This window comes from Triticum urartu, chromosome 5, assembly GCF_003073215.2.
Source record: "Triticum urartu cultivar G1812 chromosome 5, Tu2.1, whole genome shotgun sequence".
Classification (NCBI taxonomy): domain Eukaryota; kingdom Viridiplantae; phylum Streptophyta; class Magnoliopsida; order Poales; family Poaceae; genus Triticum; species Triticum urartu.
Genome location: NC_053026.1, coordinates 625,209,153 through 625,229,094, shown reverse-complemented (window position 1 = coordinate 625,229,094; position 19,942 = coordinate 625,209,153). Strand labels below are relative to the sequence as shown.

At 48.0% G+C, this 19,942-nt stretch overlaps 2 protein-coding genes across 2 annotated transcripts; both read left to right on the top strand.

Moving 5' to 3' along the window:
• The first annotated feature begins 3,262 nt into the window (after positions 1-3,262).
• LOC125511366 (ABA-inducible protein PHV A1-like) lies at positions 3,263-4,167 on the top strand. Its single transcript, XM_048676718.1, has 2 exons — positions 3,263-3,755; positions 3,885-4,167. Exons 1-2 carry the CDS (start codon positions 3,336-3,338, stop codon positions 3,963-3,965), a joined length of 501 nt encoding a protein of 166 aa, XP_048532675.1. The 5' UTR covers positions 3,263-3,335; the 3' UTR covers positions 3,966-4,167.
• Positions 4,168-5,202: 1,035 nt separating this feature from the next.
• Positions 5,203-6,137, top strand: LOC125511365 (ABA-inducible protein PHV A1-like). The gene is made up of 2 exons (XM_048676717.1): positions 5,203-5,721; positions 5,848-6,137. Exons 1-2 carry the CDS (start codon positions 5,296-5,298, stop codon positions 5,947-5,949), a joined length of 528 nt encoding a protein of 175 aa, XP_048532674.1. The 5' UTR covers positions 5,203-5,295; the 3' UTR covers positions 5,950-6,137.
• Positions 6,138-19,942: the final 13,805 nt, after the last annotated feature.

Below are 19,942 nucleotides of genomic sequence, written 5' to 3'. Positions count from 1 at the left end.
TTTTTATGTGTGACTGTCACAACCTAGTGTTCTTCACATTAGTTATTAAAGTGTTTTCTTTTCATTAAACCGTGGATGTGAAGATGCCAAACATCATACCTAAGAGGTGGCGTGTCAAGACCAGGTGAAGCCTCCTCTGCCTGGTGTGCACTTTCTGAATGGCTTTAGATGATTTTAACTCTCCGAGTAAATCAACAAAACTTTGTTTTCTCTTATAAGGGTATGATAAGGAAAAATACCTGCAGTTTTATATCAGGTAAATCAATAATTTTTATCCATAACCTATGTATGGTTTTTGGAGCACGAGTACTAGGCTTTGAATTCTCAGTTCTTTATTTATTTGGTGGTTTTGCTGAAGCGGTACGTGTAATTTAGAGTACAGGTGCATCATTCAGCAGAAATACCTCTGTGGTCAGCCACTCGCCTTCTGCCAGCGATCCGGTGGATCCCAGTTCTAGCAATCCATTATTCAGCTCCTCCCGGTCCTTCGCATCGGGACCTCGATTGTGGTTGGATCTGGCACCGCCACGCTGTTTTGGTTCGATAGATGGGCTGGGGACTCCCCCTTCATGGCTCGCTTCCCTGATCTATTCTCCATCGCGGTTGATCCGCGGATTTCTATAGTGGTGGCCCTTATTGACTTAGGGCACCTCGCTTCCGGAGACCTTTTGGACCGGCGAAAAATGATGCGTGGCAGGACCTACTTGACTGCATTGCTTTGCACGACGGATCTGGAGATTGGAGAGGACCGCACCAGGTGGCGGCTAGAGCCATCTGGACAATTCTCCTCTAAATCTCTCTACCAGGCCATAGCCCCTTCGCCGGGCCCTGAGGCTCCCACCACCATCTGGGCGATCCGGCTCCCCTTGAAGATTAGGTTTTTCTTGTGGCAATGGATTCACGGCCGCCTTCCGTCCGGCGTTGAGGTCCGGTGATGGGCGATGCCCGCTCTGCAGGCCTGAAGAGGATACGAACCATATCTTGTTCATCCGTACGTCCGCGCAGTTCCTCTGGAGCTGTTTCCGCAAAGTAGTGGGTAGAAGATGGGATCACACCAACTTCCCCGCTCTATTCGCCGAACTTCAGGCGTTACCACCCGCGTCTCGCCACATTTTGTGGTTGACCATCGGGGTGCTAGCTTGGACGTTGTGGACTATTAGGAATAAGCAATTGTGATTCAGCATGTCCCTCTTCGTCGCGCTACTGACACTTTTGTTTAAATGGTCTGGTTACTTGCAGCTTTGGCGGCCGCTTAGCCGCCCCAGGGAGAGAGATGCCATCACCTTCATCATCACCCAGCTTCGCGCGATGGCTCTCCGGATGGCTCCACCTCTTTCCCCACGACCACCAGAGCCGGATTAGATCTTCTCCCTCGCCGCCGCCGCCGCCACCACCGCCGTTTATGTGTTGTGCATCCTTCATTTCTGTGTTGGGCTTGTTGTGATGTGCCCATCGCTGAACCTTGGGTAGTGTTAGTGTGCGTGTGTGTTGGACCTTGCCTACGGTGGCGTTATGTGTGTGTGTACTATGTTGACTTTGTGCTCGGTGGTTTGCTTGGCGAAAGCCTTTTTCGGTAATTTAGAGTACAGGGGATGTACGATTTTTGTTTATGAAAAAGGGCGTACGATCTTTGTGTGTAAGTTCGTTATAATTTTCGTGTTGGTTGAATCGTGCTCCCAGTTAGTCGGGAGCTCGTGTAGAGTTCATCTCTCTCTTTCGCATAGACCGGAGTGCCATATGAATGTGCTATAAGCTTGCTATTATCCTAAATCCCTTGCCTTGTACTGTCCTCACGAACCACGCGGACATGGGCCATTTGGAGTTGGACCACCTTGGCCAGAACGAGCTGGCTGCAGTCACGTCGGCGACGTGTACGCGACGCCACGTCCAAGTGGCCCGTTCCTGTCTCACCATGTGTCCGGACCGATAACGGCCAACGCGAACGAGTGGTGCCGGGAGACGAGAGGATGCCTCCCACGTCGGCCCTCCATGTCGACCATGCAAATGCCATCCACATGTTGTCCTGTGCTACGCCCAGAATTCACGGAACGCGTGGGTGCCGGGAGACGTCGGCGATCCATGTCGACCACTAGCTAGCTGCATGGCTCGGATGCCAAGCTAAAGGGCTCAATTTTTGGTTGAGGTGGTGGGCCTTGCTAAATGTTATAGCCGTACAAAAATGATGCCGCTTTTTGCAGGAGTTTTATTCTCCACTATTGTTATATTCTTATGCATGTATCTGCACCATGCTGGTCTTTATGGATCCGATATATGAAGAGGTTGCACATGTGCAGATTCACGTTTTTTGGCAATGCTGGAGGGGAGATTTGCGAAACGGAGGCAAAAATTTTACCTCATCTCATTAATAAAGAAGAAGAGTTGCCTGGTTAATTAGCAAAACCCGGCTAGAACCGTCACAACAACCCGCACAGGGCAACATCGGCCGACTTAGACACGTGTGTGATGTGCATTTGTCCGATCCAATATATGGGCTTGACCAAGGCCATTTTATATGAATGGTTTAAATTTTAGAGTTTTGCTTTGGTAAGCTAAACTCAATTTTTGTTTGTTTGACCATGTGCATTCTCGACTTCTCGTATGCAAAGGCGGAGAGTGGTGGAGACAAGGGGTGCCAGCCAGCCCCGGGCCCAGGTCAGCATGCTATTTTTTTTTCACTAGAACAGTGAGTACTTCTGCTAAAGCAGTGTATTAGCTTTGTGTTTCATTGGTTTGGTCCTCCCCAAGCTAGTTTTCCACACTGAAGGCGGATAGTTGAACTTGAGTTCCGACGATAAATGAGTAAAAACCTGTATTATCAAAAGAATATGTTGTGTTGGTTTTTGCCTACAAATGAGCTGCTGACTTTCAAGTTTTCCAACAACATCTGTACTGATCAAACATGCTACTACATGAATTCATTATATATCACGTGTAAATCCTTTCAGAAAAAAATTACATCTAAGACACAACATTGAAACTGACACATTCACAAAGGTCAAGACGAAAAGAGACACAATCACAGGAAGTATGGCATGACTCCAGAAAAATGTCTTAAATGCACATATTAATGGACAGGTCTTACGTGAATGTGTTGTGCCGACATACCGTTGTGCGTATATACAGCTGAGTGGACAAGTGGCCACAATGAGATACCCTTGCTACAAAAATATCTCATATAATGCCAACATACTTGGAAAGCGATGTATTCTCTTCAGTATCAACCTCGGCTATGGGGCAAATGGCCTATATAAAGGAAGAACACACGTCTCTCCACCACAAGCACAAGGAAAGAACACCACAAATTAGTACGTACCAACACTCCATCAACTTCAAAAATGTCTGGTTGGTTTCAAGAGAAGTCCGGCGACGCCACCAAGACGGCGTCCGAGACGGGGCAGACCATTCAAGACCGCGCCGTCGAGGCAAAAGACCAGACCGGGGCCTTCCTTGGTGAGAAAAGCGAGGCTGTCACGAAGGCTGCCTCCGAGACTACCGAGGCGGCTAAAAAGATGGGCGGCGAGGCCATGGGGAAGGCGTCCGAGACGGTGGAAGCCGGTAAGGATCACGCCGTCGAGGGCAAAGACCAGACAGGCAGCTTTTTCGGCGACAAGACTGACGCTGTCAAGAAGACGGCCACCGAGACTGCCGATGCCACCAAGGAGAAGTCCACCGAGGCCGCCCAGCATGTCCAGGACACCGCTGCACAGTACACCAAGGATACCCCGGTCGCCCCCAAGGAAAACGTCTTCCAGCAGGTGAATCGATCACTTTGCAAACTATTCAAAGACAACACAAAATTAACCATGTCAACGAATTTTTTGTGTGGCCTTCTGATCTGTTCATGTTGAATTTCTTGAAATGAATGTTTGTTTGTTTGTTTCCAGGCCGGCGGGAATATGGTGGGTGCCGCTACAGACGCCAAGGACGCTGTCATGAACACGCTCGGGATGGGAGGAGACAAGTGAGATGCGGGTGGTGCCACCAAGAAGACCACAAAGGATAATAGGCGCGTCTGCGCTTGCTTGCCCTAGCCCTCCTTCTGTTTCGCTATTCCCTCAATATAATTTATTCCAGTTCCATGGCACTAATTTACACGTGCTCCTTGGTGTAACTTTGTATGATGTATCCGACCGAGGTATGAATATATTTTCCACCAATCATAATCAACACGAGTGATTTGGATGTTGCACATTTCCCGTAAGAAACATTATGTATAATCATAATGAGCATGAGTGATTTGGATGTTGTACATGTTCTCATATGAAACACCATGACGTCTACACGAGTACCTCCCCCAACAAACACACACGCACATATAGCTCCCGTTGAACATTAAAGTCCTATGAGTTTGAACATCGGCAAAACCACTATAGGCGCCTCGTAATTGGTGGTGGCAGATGCTTTGCCTATCTATCGAGAAACACGATGGGCGGAGATAGTGAACCGATGGTGATTTTTTTTTTTGAAAGTTGAACCGATGGTGATTGACGACACCTTGTCGAACTCGACTAGTAATTGCGAGTACATAATAAATAAGTAAAGAGCCTAGCACTAGTAATTGCGAGTACATAATAAATAAGTAAAGAGCCTAGCGACCGATCAAAAGCAATAACAAAGTCATCAGTACATAAAGAAGTGAAAGGTTTCTTCAGCCAGGCAAGATCCAGAGCAGAATCCTGCTCAACAAGTCAGCAGCATGGATAATTTGTGGTTCATTGCAGGAGTGCTCCCATCGTGTGCATCTTATTAGGGAAACTATCTATGGGGCTGATCGTTCAGATATTGAATAACATTCCACAACTGCGATAGATCGATAATCAATGTAAAGTTAACTGACGGACGCCGCTAGCAGTAAATTAACTGACGGACGCCACACAAGCAGCACCAGCAGATATTTCCGATTCCCCTCCACTCAGCCCAGCTCGCAGCAGACATGTGGTTCACCGCCGGGCACGCCGATCCAGTAAATAGTTAAGCCCCTCTTTTGGCTGTTCACTCTATGGCAAAACCACACAGTATTGATGGACAGATTCAAGGCAGTGTGGTTGTGCCGACATGCCGCTAGGCATCAATGCTGCACAAGTGGTCGACAAGGATATGTCCTTGCAAGGAAAAAAATATCTTGATGCCACGAGACCGATCTGTATCATCTTCAGCTTGGCTTTCGGCAATGGTGCCAAGGGCGCCTATATAAAGGAAGAGAGCACGAGTATCTCTCTCCACAAGAAGCAAGTGAAAAGAAAGAAGAAACAACACCACAAGCCACCACGTACGTAAGCTTTATCACCTTCAAAAATGTCGGGTTGGTTCGGGGGTAAGACGGACGCCAAGGCCGACGAGGCCGCCAAGACGGGGCCGTCCGTCCAGGACCGCGCCATCGAGGCGAAGGACCAGACCATCAGCTTCATCGGCGAGAAAAGCGAGGCCGTCACCAAGGCGGCGTCGGACACCGCCGACGCGGCCATGAAGATGGGGAGCGACGCCATGGGGAAGGCGTCAGAGACGGGGCAGGCCATCACGGACCGCGCCATCGAGAGCAAGGACCAGACGTTCGGCTTCTTCGGTGAGAAGACCGAGGCCGCCAAGAAGATGGCCGCCGACACCGGCGACGCCGCCAAGCAGAAGTCCGCCGAGGCCGCAAAGTGCGTCGAGGAGAACGCGGCGAAGTTCACCGGGGAACCCGCCGCCCCCAAGGAGCCCACCGGCAACATGTTCCAGCAGGTGAGTCAGTCGCTTGCAAACTAGTCATACAACACAAAGTTAACCATGTTGAGGACAATGTCCATTGGCCATTTGAGCAGTTCATGCTAGGTTTCTCAAGACTTACGTCTGTCTGTTTCTATGCAGGCCGGCGGGCAGGTGATGGGTGCCGCTACGGGCGCCAGGGACGCCGTCATGAACACGCTCGGGATGGGAGGAGACAAAGCCGACGTCGGCAGCGCCAAATGAAGACCGCAAAGCGCAAAGGAGGGCTAGCCCACTTTTCGTTTCGTCATTCCCTCCGTATTCCTTTATTTCCGTTCCAAGAAACTGATCTCTACGCATGCGTCGGTGTAACTTCGTCCGGTGTATGCAAAGATGCTTTGAATCTACAGACTTGCTAATTCTCATCTGATGAATATATTCTTCACATATCAGATTCTTGTTTCAAACTATGCATGAGGCCAGCAAGTTATTTTAATGGGTGTGTCTAGCTTTGAGTTGACTGAGATTTAATAAATCTCAGTCAAGTAACATAACATGTAGTAAAGAAAAATAAAAAAACAAAAAGAAAATTTGCATGAATCTTAATGCAAGATCTTACGAATATAGTATCGATTGAGACATATCTTGTTAGAATAAATCCGAGGCGCTCTGTCAATCTATCGAGGACCAAGCAATCACATAAAGGCAACACCGAGATTTGTTAACGTGGCTACATCTCCGGGGCCTGACTACGGGCGCTCCTCCCCATGACACCGTCCACACCGGCCACCCGGGCGCCGGCACACGCCGTCGGCTCCCCCTTGCGCGCCTGTGCTATTATGTTGGCATAGGTTACATCGTGTGTCTACCCCGCTATATATGAGAGTCCTAGGATACAAGTGTCCTACTAGGACACGACTTCACATCCTATGTAAACACAATACAACTCATAGTCTAACTGTAACCTACCTTGTACATAATATTCGATACAACTTCAACAAACTCCACCTTGACGAATATTCTCCACCACCTTGGATTCGTCCATGCGTCAAACTTTCATGTACATTGAACTTGAGTTTATCTTATGAGTACCGCTGCTACTCCAAAGACTCCATGTGACTCCACCTGCAACTTGTAATCCCTTCTTTCTTGACCACAGTCAACACTCGAGCAAAATTAAGTTCCTTGTTACTCTAGTTTGTGCTCCCAACTTTCAGAGTATCCGTCAACGTCATCGTGCACCGATCACTGACCTGCTTGAAAGTGAACAACTCACATATTGGATGCCACACATAAGAGTTACCTGAACTCAACACCACCGCTCCTTTCTTGACTGCCTGTCTGAAACTTGAAGGAATTTCACCATTGCTTGTAGTCATCCCGAGTCAAATTCGCAGTTGCCTCACCACATGTATGACCACCAGAGCCCTGGCCCGTCTACATGCCCCGTGCGTACCGCACGCCTCGTCGCTATTACCGCGTCGAGCCTCTGCTGTCTCAGTCGAGTTTCAAGGGTCGTGAACCACAACTCAACCCCCACTGCAGAGTAACACCGATCATCACCGACCGATGACGAGGTTCACGCTTCCATCAAACCACTGGGCTCCAGTCCAAACTAAGTGTCCCTTGCTTTTCCCCTTGCTGAATAGGCTTCGACTCTCTGTCGACTTACGCCGTAGCCGCTCAATCCAACTCCACCTTCAACATGACTCCATGATAGATGATCAGTCCACCCCTGCGCCTCATCGACTTCAAGCTCCGTGCATACACCATCTTGAATCAATCCCGCGACATAGTCTTGTCAAAGCCACACAAGCCCTCAGACCTGCGCAGCGTGTTGCCACACCCAGAAGTCGGTCACCATCAACAGCACGCACCTATGTCGTCGTCGTCGATCCCACCACCGTCTTCTGAACTTGTCCGACTGCATGACACGCTCAAGGCTTCCAAATCATCTTCCGCGAATTCTAATCCATCACATTATAATTCCATCATAGCTGCCATGATTTTCTACAACGCCTTCAAGCATCCCTGTCGTGCCAACAAATATTTCACCCATATCTGCCATAACCCAAGGTTTTCAGTTCTGTTGAACTTCTCCACCTCAAACCCGATGCCCGATGGCGTCACGATTCTTCGTACGGCTGACCTCGAGAAAAAATAACCAAGCTTCTGCACGCAATGCCCAAGTACATCAAGTACGTGTACTAGTACTAGCAAATTTAATCGATAAATTGCTTTAGTCTTCACATGATGGCTCCTGACTCAACTCGCGATGCTGCTGTTGCTTTGTCCTGCCTTCCGATGGATGCACCGTATCGCTTGATGAATTTCTCTTTCTGCTGACTAATTTGCGTGCCTATCCGCGTCATACATAAAGATTCGGTCTTCTTTTTTTCCTTCCAAACAAATCTCACGATGAACTTTTGACTGCACGATTGTCCCGTATCGCTCCTGCGGCTTGAGCCAAGTGAAGTTTGATTTAAACCTTGACGTTGTAGAGCTCGTCTAAAATGAACCCTCATCTTTAAATCCCTGAAGTCCATACCCTGTCTTTTGCAATCCCGGTCGCTTTAAACCTTAAAGCTGTATCCAAACAGGAAATTTCAACATGACACCGGGAAAGGCCGGGATGGACTGAGGTAGGCAAGACATTTGTGTGGAGCCCACTTGGCAGTGAGAGAAAGAAATAGCACAGTGACACAACACGGACATCTAAGTACGTTCAGGCAGCTGGTAACCAGCTGTACGAAGAGGTTGTCTTGTTGAATTAACATATACGTATACTGTATAAGATTATATTATCCACAAAGTACACACAAGCACACAAAAAAGGCAGTGTGTGTCAGCTTCCTGGTGACGACCATGGCACGACGCTTTCTGCAGAGATGGAAGCCGGCGACGTCCATGTCCACGGGGTTCCTACCTGTTCAGCGCACGCACAAAGGCGTCGTCGGGAGAAGACGATGCAGCGTTGTGGCCACTTCGCGCGCTCACGGATGGGGGAGCTGACGTCCATGCACCGGTGAAGGCAGGGTGTGACGACACGACGCGGTTGCAGGCGCGCGACAGCTCGAGCGATGCAGGGAGCCGACGAGACTGCCGAGCTCGCCGGGCGGGATCCTGCCGGAAAATCACGCGGTGTATTGTAGCCTGCACATGGAGAAGACAACTGTCATGGTGCTGCAGAGGTGGTTGGCGTCGAACGTCATGAATGGCAGACATCTTCACGCGAGCGGCTAGCATGGTCGAACGGCGGCGCCGACGATGTCGAGGCTGGTGCCTCCAGCGACCATGTGCGGCGCCGTTAGCTCCTTCTTTTTCAACCTGGAGCACGACGTTTCCCTGTTCAAAGATGGCAGAGCGCGAGAGCAAGAGCTCGGACCCTTGCTCGTCCCTCGTCTCATGCTCCCATTGCACCTTGCTCCTACCAACAACCAGCTCAATGCACCACATCTCCGGAACCCACTGCCGCAGCATGAACCAGCCAGGCTAAAGTCAGCGCACCACCATGCGGTCCCTGACGACACGACCTGCTGTCTTGCACTTGGATTCGAGATGGCAACGGCGGAGGCGCTCGAGCGAGCGAACGACCTGGGTCACCATCGGCATTTACACACATCCATCGATCCATGCAAATGAAAAACAATTCATACATGCGTGTCCTCAAACTCAATTTAGTCAGCAAACCAGGCCTTTCCCTGCCACGTCACCAAATCCTCCCTTTGAAAGGCATCAAGGTTAAAAAAATCCGGGATCAGAAAGGACAGGGTACAAACTTCCGGGATTTTGAGGTGAAGGTTTGTTTTATACAACCTCTACAACGTCAAGGTTTAAATTAGACTTCGCTCTCCTGAGCCATACCACGGCGAATCGGCCTATGCCTCAGGTTTGCGAGCACATGCTCACGTCTGCAGGCCTACCGGGCCTCGGGAGCAGCCACCAGCGCCCACGATGCACGCGCCAGAGCCCGACTCAGCTTGCACAACCTAGCCTGCCTGCATGTGCCCTATTGTGCGGTCGCCACACAAACCGATCTCGCCGAGTTCGCCGACTCAACGCTTGCTTCGAGACACCACCGCTTCCAATCAATTAGCCGTTTCCGATTGCTCTTCCCATCGATTGCATCGTCAGACGAACTCGTCTGAACACCAATGCCTTCGATTCATAATCTCTGGATCAACGCACACGACTTCCGAATAACCTAACTCTAATACCATTTGTTAGAATAAATCTGAGACACTCCGTCAATCTACCAAGGACTAAGCAATCACACAAAGACAACACCAAGATTTGTTAACGAGGTTCACCGATATGGCTACATCCCGGGGTCTGACTACGGGCGCTCCTCCCCGTGACACCGTCATAATACCGCACACCGGCCACCCGGGCGCCGGTACACGCCGCCGGCTCCCCCTTGCGCGCCTGTACTATTATATTGGCATAGGTTACATCATGTGTCTACCCCCGCTATATATGAGAGGCCTAGGATACAAGTGTCCTACTAGGACACGAATCCACATCCCATGTAAACACAATACAACTCATAGTCCAACTGTAACCTACTTTGTACACAATATTCGACACAACTTCAACATATCTAAGTCTCAGTGATTGAGATTTAGTACCACTAGAAGAAGAGAATGTATGAAATCTCTAAGAGATATATTTTCCTTGCGGGGAAAGTCTCTAAAAGATATATACAGTGAATAAAGGACCAAACAACAAAAAAATGACCCCGGCCAAAAGACGTACTTCCTCTATAAATAAATATAAGATCTTTTAGATCACTTCTATATTTCTTCACAAAGGAAGTAGAGAATAAGTTTTACAACTCTAACCACACAAAGCCTCGAAACAACTAGCACCCACTGAGAATTAGAACCTATGTGAGATTCAGAATTAAAGCCATTCGGCGTGAATGATGAGCTATATAAAATACAATGAACAATAGAAATTCAGAATAAAAAGAGAATTAAATGTGAGCATGTTGGAGTCGAATAAGAGCATCTACAATCAGGGACCCCACTTTCTCCCTATATGTCCAGTGGGACTGCCCAGTTAGGAGAGAAATAAAAAAGGCTACCAATCAGGCCTCCCAATTCCCTCCCATATATGGGGGGTGTCTGGCATCCGGACACATCCATTGCCACGTCAACCCAAATTTTGCCCAATCCATTTAGGTCTCACTTGTAGTCACCTTCTCTCTCTCTCATTTTGGAAGAGGGGTGCGCATTGCCACTATGCCAGGGACCGAATCCCGATGCCTCCCCGCGGCCACTACTCATTGCGCCGGAACACCACCATCGGTCGTCGGCGAGTGCCGCCGCCGACAAGCCTGTGCCACCATTGCCTATCCTCTCCCTTTGTCTTCTCATGTACCTTGCCTCCCATGTGCGTGCTCCTGGCCAGACATGATACTACCCCATGCGCCGCCCTCCGCCACGCCCCGCAACCGTCCATCAACCTATGTCCACTCGCAATCACCGCACCCCGGCCAAGTCTGGCAGCGTGCCGGCGGTGGGTGCTGCTCCGACACATGTGGGCTGGGCCAGCGTATGCCTGTCGTTTGTGTGGCGTTGAAACGTGCTTTGGGGGTGCTGCACACGACCCATTAGATGGAATGCCAAAATGGGAAGGACAATTTGAGGGTTATGGTTGTATGGCCGAAAAAGTCAGGGTTCAAAGCGGACAGGCTTGGACACTATCTAGACATGTCCACGACAATATAAGAGCATCTACAGCCGAACTTGGCAAATTTGGCCCCTCAAACGCCCGCGGACGCGCCCGGGCGCGTCTGCGGACACTGATCGGGCACTCCTCAAATAGTGCCGTCCACATCCATGTATCTCATATCCGAACCCCTATATCCATACTAAATCATGCAACGTCGATCGAACTACGTAGATCAGCTGACCAGACATAGAATCAGACATAGGATAGCACAATAGTTCACCAAAAGATCACGAACGGCCGTTCATAGGTCCACCAAAGTTCACATAAACAACAAACAACTTATACTACATCTAAAACTTGAAATAAAATTGAACTTCATCACTTCCGGGCCGGCCCTTTCCCCTTCTGGTCGCCGGCGTAGCTGTAGCCATCGGCGGCTGGTGGTGGATCATCAGATTCGTCGAACAAGGAGTCATCGTCGTCGGGCGAGGAGGAGGCGATGATGAGGCCCTTGAGGCGTTGGACGGCCCGGTCCTACTGGCGCCTGAGCTTGGCCAGCCGACCCGCCTTTATTGTCTTCTCCTTCGCCTCCTGCTCGTACTGCTCGATGGCAAGCCGTAGAGCCTTCGCGTTTTTCCAGCGGAGCCGCTGAGCATCCGTCTCCGCCGTCGTACGCGATTGGCGGTAGACCCACGTGAGGAGCCGCTCGTCCTCATTGGGCTCCGCCGGTACCCCACGGTGGCGGTGGACAGAGCTCTCCGCAGCGTTTCTCTCCCTTGCCCGCTGCCTCTCGCGGCGGGCGGCGCGCGCCCAGGACTCCGGCGTGTGTGTCCGGGCCGGCTGGGCGGACACAAGCACCCACTGCTGCCCACGAGGGGGGGCAATAGCCGGCATGGACAGGGAACAGCGTAGGGGAGGCACGAATTGTGCAAGCCGCCTGTCGGAGCTGCCCCGAGCCGGGAGGAGCCAACGTCGGCATCCGAGCTGCACCGACGGGGAAGCTACGGCAGCGGCGAGGCTGCAGATCCGGAGCTGCCCCCGGTCCCCACCTTGGACCACTCCAAGGTGAGTGCGGAGGGCAAGGTCATACTCCGAATCCAGCTCGTAGTCGGAGCAGCTGTTCGAGCTCGACATTGCACCGGATTCGACCTAAATCGGTGCGGGGAGATGAGAGGACGGAGCGGGAGAGGAGAGTGAGTGAGTTAGGGTTTCGGAGCGATGAGCCCGATGGAGTTTTTTGTGAGACATCCGTGGGGTCGGTGCTGGGCCGGGCTTGTGAGGCGGACGCGTCCGGGCTTGCCCGGGCTGCCTCATATCCGTTTGAGAGCCCATTTGGTCGGTATTTTGTGACCGGTGAGTGACCGGACGGCCTGCCTGGATGTTCTTATGAGACGGATATAGGGCGTCCGGCTATTGGTGCTCTAAGGTGTCAAATTAGTAGTCCATTGTGTTGTAGATGCTCTAACCGTGGCCGGTGGCTGGAGCGAGGGTCCCTGCTATAGTCACGTTGCTGGGCGACGTCGCCCTCCTACGCGACGCCACGGCCAAGTGGCCCGCTCCTTGTCTCACCACCTGTCCGGATCGATAACGGCCAACTGGAGCGAGTGGTGCGGAGAGGCTATCGAGAGCGACGTCACCCACGTCGGCGCTCCATGTCGGCCACGCATATGTGATCCATGCACGGCCAGAAGTCACCAGCGATCCGGGCGATCACGGAGGAAGTGACACGCGCGCACGAGGATTTTTACTGCCGATTTGTGCACGTACTAGTACGTAACAGCTGACGTACACGGCATAGAAAAAAGCAGGACGGAGAAACGTGCATCCGATGGCGTAGATCGTGATCCAGAAAAGGTACTGGTACTAGTATGCGTGGTGATTGGACGCACAGATCGTGACCCATGGCGAAAAGAGGTCTAGAGAGTTACACAGTTGCCAGGTTTTGCCACGATTGACAAATTATGATGGATGGTGACTGGCTAACAGCTCCTCGAACTCGACTAATAATGCCACTAATGAAACTAAAACAGCAAGAAAGTCAGTACATAAATTAATGAAAGGGTTTGCTCCGGCCAGGCAGATCCAGAGCGGACGACGTGCATCTCAGCGGCATATGCAGCACGGACCGTTTTGGTTGGTCGCCGGAGTGCACGATGTGCATCTCATTAGGGAAACTAACTATTCATTCAGTGGCGCCAGATCGTGAAGATCATAAAATATCCGTGTAGGTAGATATTCGATGTAAGTTAACTGACGGACGCCAAACGTAGATATGCCTTGATTCCCCTCCACTATGCTCAGAGAAGAGAGAAGACATGTGATTCATCGATCCGGTGATAGTTAACCCCTCTTTTGGCACGAATTTACCGCTCAATTCCGTGGGCGCCGATGTGTATCACTCCATTCTACTTCTAGCTAGTGAGCAGAGCATCATCCGAGAATAACTTTGCAACTGATTTCTTTAGTTTCGCAACTGGAGTACTACTGAGCACCAAGCAACAAGAGTTCTGTCCAGGAATCTAAGGCCTCATTTGGTTTGTAGGAATTTTATAGAGTTAATTAGACCGGTGATGCTAGAAATTGGCACAAACAATCACTTTGATGTCAGAAATTACGGTATACATCAAAGTGATGTAAAAACTTGACTCGGATGTGCAAATACACGGTTCTTATCCCGTCTATATACGGAATCTGCGTTGACTAGGCACATGAGGCCCGTTGTCAGCCACCAGACCTGAGAGAAGGGGGAACTGTTGCTACTCCCTCCGTCCAGGTGCATAGGACGTCTAACGAAAAATTAGTATTCCAAATATATAAGTCACTATGCATGGAATAAGTTCCTCATTCTTCACAATCATTAATTTTTATTTTGCATGCTAACATTTTCATTGGTTGGCGCATTAAATGGGTATTGCATGTTGCGATTTAGGAATTAATGGCATGGGAAACCAACGTTGTGGTTGGCCCCTCCCAATTTTCCAAGTCGGCCAAATAGGAATTATTATTGTCATTGATTTTTGGTTTAGTCTTCTCCATCCAATCCCCACACACCTAGATTGCGATGCATCACCTTAGATGCCCTATGCACCTGGACGGAGGGAGTAGGTTTTTTCAAAAAAAAAAACTTGGATTATCTTTCAAAAAGCACATGGCATTTTTTACCTCTATGACTAGTGGGCCCCGCCTATCAGTACAGAGTGAAATCAACAGGTAAAAGATGGCAACCAAGTCTCCAACTAGCGTAGCACGCAACCCACTCTAGCCAGTCTTCACATCTTCACACGTCTGCAATGGATAAGTAGGATTAATGTACTACTTCCTCCGTTCAAAAAAGCTTATCTCAAGTTTGTCTTTCAAATGAATGTATCTAATATTAACTTAGTGCTAGATACATCCATTTGATAGACACATTTTTTCGGACAGAGGAAGTAGAACAAAGGCCATTGTGAAGCTGAAATGGGTTGCGGTCAGTGCGGCCGATTTTGCACCTATTCATTTGTCTAGAAATTTGTGTATGTAAATTATAATCTCAGTAATTCAAATAACGGTTGAAATATTCATGTATAATAAATATTGTACATACAAATGAATTAACTTATTTTCAAAAGGTACTCATATATTTTTAAAATTTGGGATTCATAATATTAATTTAATTATACAAACATTTCAATAATTATACACGCATTCTATAGTTCAATCTTTATATAATTACAAAGATTCATAATTTATAAGTTAAACTTTTTATATGAATGATTGTCTCTAATATTTAAATTATATAAGTTTCTTAAATATAAGTCATGAGTACAAACTGTAAACAAGGGAATATTCATAAATATTTAATAAATGTTTTCATTCACCATTTTGTATAATTTAAATATAAGTTGCGAGTGTATAAGTTTTTATATTCATTAATTTTTTATTTAATATACATTTTAAATGTCCATATCAAATAAATATTTTTATATAATACATGGGTATTTAAGATGTTTTTCACTAATCATGGTTTGTATGCATAATATTTATAACACACAAATATTTGAACATAATTATTATTACGTGCTCCCTCCGATCCAAATTATTTGTCACTCAAACAAATGTATCTGGACATATTTCAGTGATAGATACATCCGTTTGAGCGATAAGTAATATGGATAGGAGGGAGTACATGTTTTACAAATAGATTAAAAAAATAGCGCGTGCAAAATGGGCCGCACTATCTACGGCCCATTCAAGCTCCACATGCGTCCTCGTTAAAGACTCGGATAACTATATGTGTAAATAGCATTGTAATATAAAGTGCGGACCTGATAATTCACATACAAATACAATGGTAACATTGACCAGGGGAACCTTTTTTTATTTCCTACATAACTTCAGTGAAAATCCACGATAACTTACACATCACACACGTGGTAACTTATGTAGCTAGGCGCAGTAACCTTTGACATGAGTACGGATTTTGCATCGGACCGATAGTTGAGCTACAAAATATTTTGAATTTTTAAAACAGGGGAATTTAGGATGACATCAGTTTTTTATCTTTCTAATGTATGCATGCATATAATTAAAAAAACGAGTGCATGTGGGAGAAGAGTGGGTTGTTCTAATGCATGTACATATACATGTAACTAGACCATGTAGGCGCGCGTTGCCACGCCCGTCCAATTTCAATCAATTATAAAACAATACAAATATGAAATAAAATTTGTAATATAAAATCTACAAAACAATGAGCCTGAAATGAATCTTCACACTATACAAGAAATTAAAAGAAAATGCTTTAAAAGTAGTCATAAACAAAAATTTGTAATTTATTCGGAGGTTAAGTAATTTGTGCGAGAAGGCGTTCCGTACCCTGTACTCAACCTTTGGCTCCATCTTCCTTTTGGCAGTGGACATCATTTCACGCGTGCAAGAAGCCAAGAGGCGTACAAGCTGCCGAATGTATAAGCGTTTTTATGCGGCGGTATAAGTGATTGTCGAAACTAAAGAAATGACAAAAATCAATGACCCTGCTGAATTTAAGCTCGTTTAATCTTTTCTTATCTAATGTAGCAGAAAACAATTTGCATTGAAGTGCATCATGTAAGCCAAAGAAGAGATCAATAAGCACAAACCTAGATGGAGAAAAGATACTGGAGCGCTTGATGAAAAAATGTTTTCCTTGCATCAAAATAGATTTTGGAGGGAACTTGCTCTGCTGAAAAAGGTAAATTTAATATGAGAATAACTATATTCAAATTCAAAAAATAACGAGATATTTCCACTGTTGCTTTCAAGTATGGGTCAAAGCTACAATTGTACCGCTGATCTACGGTTTAAACTTTGTTTTTATATCTACCCCTGCTTAATACAGTGAAGCCAGAGGTTGTTGGGTCTTTAGAAAAATCGACAACCTGGACCTTCCTGGAGTAGGATATGATGATCAATGAACATTGTCCCATAGGCCATAGCGAGGTACACCTACGTGGCAATGTCATAAAAACCAAGGTAGCCCAGTTGTTTGGATGCGCCCCGGACCTTGAGACGCCACGCAGTTCCCCAAATGCAGCATATTATAAACGAAATCGACATCTATAAACGAGATGATGCGAGAGAAACGAGAAGCAACCATTGCCCATTTGAGGTTGGCGGGAAAAAAATGGGAGAGGAGCAGGAGATTGGGACAGAGTGGACACAAGTCCTCGAAGGAGGAGGACCATTTTCGGTTGCTTCTTGGAGCAGCGGTCGCTGGTACTATGGGTCCATGGCTCCTTTCTTCCTTCTCGATCTCCCTAGGGGCTCCACTTTCACATCTTTCTCTTCCATCATCGACCCTCTACCACGGCACCGATCTGCATCGTCGGTAAGGTTACCTGAAGGGAGGCCAAAGGGGAGATACAGTCGAACGGGGAGGAGACGCCCGGCCGCATGGGGCGGAGACGCTTCGATGGAAAATCTCAACGCCTTGCGAAGAAGATGCAGCGTTGAGGGGAAGGCCCGCTAAAAAGCCCGATTAACGACAAAGCGCCCAGGTAGGTTAGCGGAGCAGCGGCCCAGTTATGTTGGGTCGGCTGGTAAATGCGTTGTGACGGGCCGACGAGGAGTGAAGGACGTTCGGAGGATCAGGGCCATCTGATCGGACAGTAGAGCAACGCCAAGTCGCTGTGGAAGGGCGTAGGTAGCTCAGTTTTACTGTTTTGTAATTAATGGGAGGATGAAGGTGTTTCGTTGTTAAACTTGACATAACATTTGACGAAATTGCATAGGAGCACACGTCGACTACACCCATCAAAATCCTGCTCATCCAGATGCATGGGATCCGAGCCCACTAAAATAGTGGCACTATATTCCATGCTTTCCAGTATCGTGTTCACTTTTTCTCTATGCTGTATAGAAAAAGAATGGTGCACACGCTATGTACCCGCCGCAGAAAAAGCCGTTGCACTTAAATGCACGTCCTCTCCAACTACACGTTGCACTTAAATTCGCGTCCTCTCCTTCTTCCGCCTATGTACGGAGGACTAGCCGTTTCCAACCACTATGTGATCTTTTCTTCTTAGGCTGGTTGTAATGGTAGTATCATAACTAGTATCATGCATGCCAACTAGGTAATTTTGATGATGTGTCATAGCATTAAATGAAAAAAAAGATGATTAAGTATCATATCGTGATACTATATCATAATAAATATTATGCTACTTTATGTCATGCATGGCAATAAATAAAGTATTACATGATACTAGTATATGATATTATGCATTAGGGAGGTAGTATCATATGCATGATACTACTATATGATACTCTCATTACGACCAGCCTTAAAAAGCACAATCGTTGTCATATGAGGTGGTTGTTTCGTTCTTGTGAACATGTCACCCTAACATTTATGTTAATCCCATGGTTTGTCCCCTTCACTAATTGTAACAAAATATTTCCTCCCTCCACTAGACGCGCCATTGTATGCCTAACCTCCATGTATACTGGCCGTTGGTGCTCACGGCTAATTCCAGTGAAATATTGTCGTGTTTTTTTCAATCCATACACGCAATCTCTACCATGGTAACAAACAACCACCCACGTACCACTTGCACCTATATTCAGTGTTCTGTAAATTGGCCATGAAGACGACGTGCTGAAGTCTCCCACCCAGTCAACGTAGTTCACTGTTCTATGCTGCCCGGACATGCTTTATTAAATGCCGAAGGACATGTACGCGTTGGTCCGTTATTACGGTCTAAGGCCAACTCCACCGCACGACCTCAAACGGACGTCCGCTTTGTCCGGATTTCATCCGTTTGGGATGAAATTTAGGATGTGTATGGGCATGTCCTGAGATGCGGTGGCCATACGCCCAGCGCGCAGCCGCATCCATTTGTCTTATTCTATCCGTGTCTATTTAAAATATAAAAAAAACCATTTCAAATGTCAAGCCCTAGTTCAGGCCAGCGGCCTACACGTCAATCGCCGGCATCAGCCAGCGGCCGGCAACACAGCCAGCCTCCAAAATGAATAGTTGTCCTCGCCGGCAACGTAGCCAGCGGCCGGCAACACAACCAGCCACCAAAATGAATGTTTTCTCGCCGGCACACAGCCAGTGGCCCAGCAAGCGGGCAGCACCCATTGCCGACCTGCAGAAAGAACGGCCACGGCCGATCGGACGACCTAGTTCAGGCCTTCGGCTTCGAGCATCTCCTTCTGCTTAGCCTCGAACCAGGCCCTCGTCTTGTCGCTCATCTTCAACAAGTCCACGCTCATAATCGCAAGGGCCACCTCCTTCGCTTTGGTGGCGGCGTTCGTGGCCTCGATGTCGAGCTGCCTCTGCCTGGCCTTGACGTTGTCGGCCTCGATGTCGAGCTGCCTTTGCCGGGCCGCCTCCTTCATGTCGATCTTCCTCCTCTTGGCCACCTCCTTCATCTCAAGCTTCTTTGTTTGAAGGTCTAGTTATTGCTTCATTTGCTCCTCCTTACTTTGCCGCTTCTTCTCGTCTCTCACATCCTTTTGGGACATCATGCCATGCAAAGTGTCATGCAATGCCATGGATGAGGCATCACGTATGTCATCAACCTTGGAGTTGGTCTTGCCCCTCGGCCTCTTCAAGGCCTCGCCATCTCCACCTCCGGCATACTTGGCCGTCTTTAGTCCTGTCTTCCTTTGTAGTTCACGGTATTGGTCCTTGAACTTAGGACAATTGTTGATGATCGTCCAACAATGCGTAAGAGTGAATGACTTGTTATTGTGCCGGGTCTTGAATGCCTCCAAAGATTGAAATGCCTAAATCACATGATCAACAACAAGTGAACATGCAAACATATACACGGCCGGAGTGTCATGGCCGTAGCAAGGAAAGGGCTAGGAAGAGGAGAGCATACCATGTCCCCAACGCCGAGACCACTCACGGGTCGTGCTTCAATGCTCTCAAATGCGGCCCAATACTTGTTGCACTCTTGTTGGATGAACAACCATCTCTTTTGAATCGAGTCGATGCCACGGTTGCTTGTAAATTGGTAGGGCTCAAACATCTTCCTTTCATGCAATGTTTTGTGGACTCTTGTCCAAAAAAACAATGCTCTTTTGTTGCGCGCCGGTCCTCGGATCTTGG

Excerpts from the sequence above, each read along its gene's own strand:
- LOC125511366 (XM_048676718.1), top strand. The coding sequence starts at position 3,336 with ATGTCTGGTTGGTTTCAAGAGAAGTCCGGCGACGCCACCAAGACGGCG. Across the intron at positions 3,756-3,884 it reads AGGAAAACGTCTTCCAGCAG|GCCGGCGGGAATATGGTGGG; the intron begins GTGAATCGATCA and ends GTTTGTTTCCAG.
- LOC125511365 (XM_048676717.1), top strand. The coding sequence starts at position 5,296 with ATGTCGGGTTGGTTCGGGGGTAAGACGGACGCCAAGGCCGACGAGGCC. Across the intron at positions 5,722-5,847 it reads CCGGCAACATGTTCCAGCAG|GCCGGCGGGCAGGTGATGGG; the intron begins GTGAGTCAGTCG and ends GTTTCTATGCAG.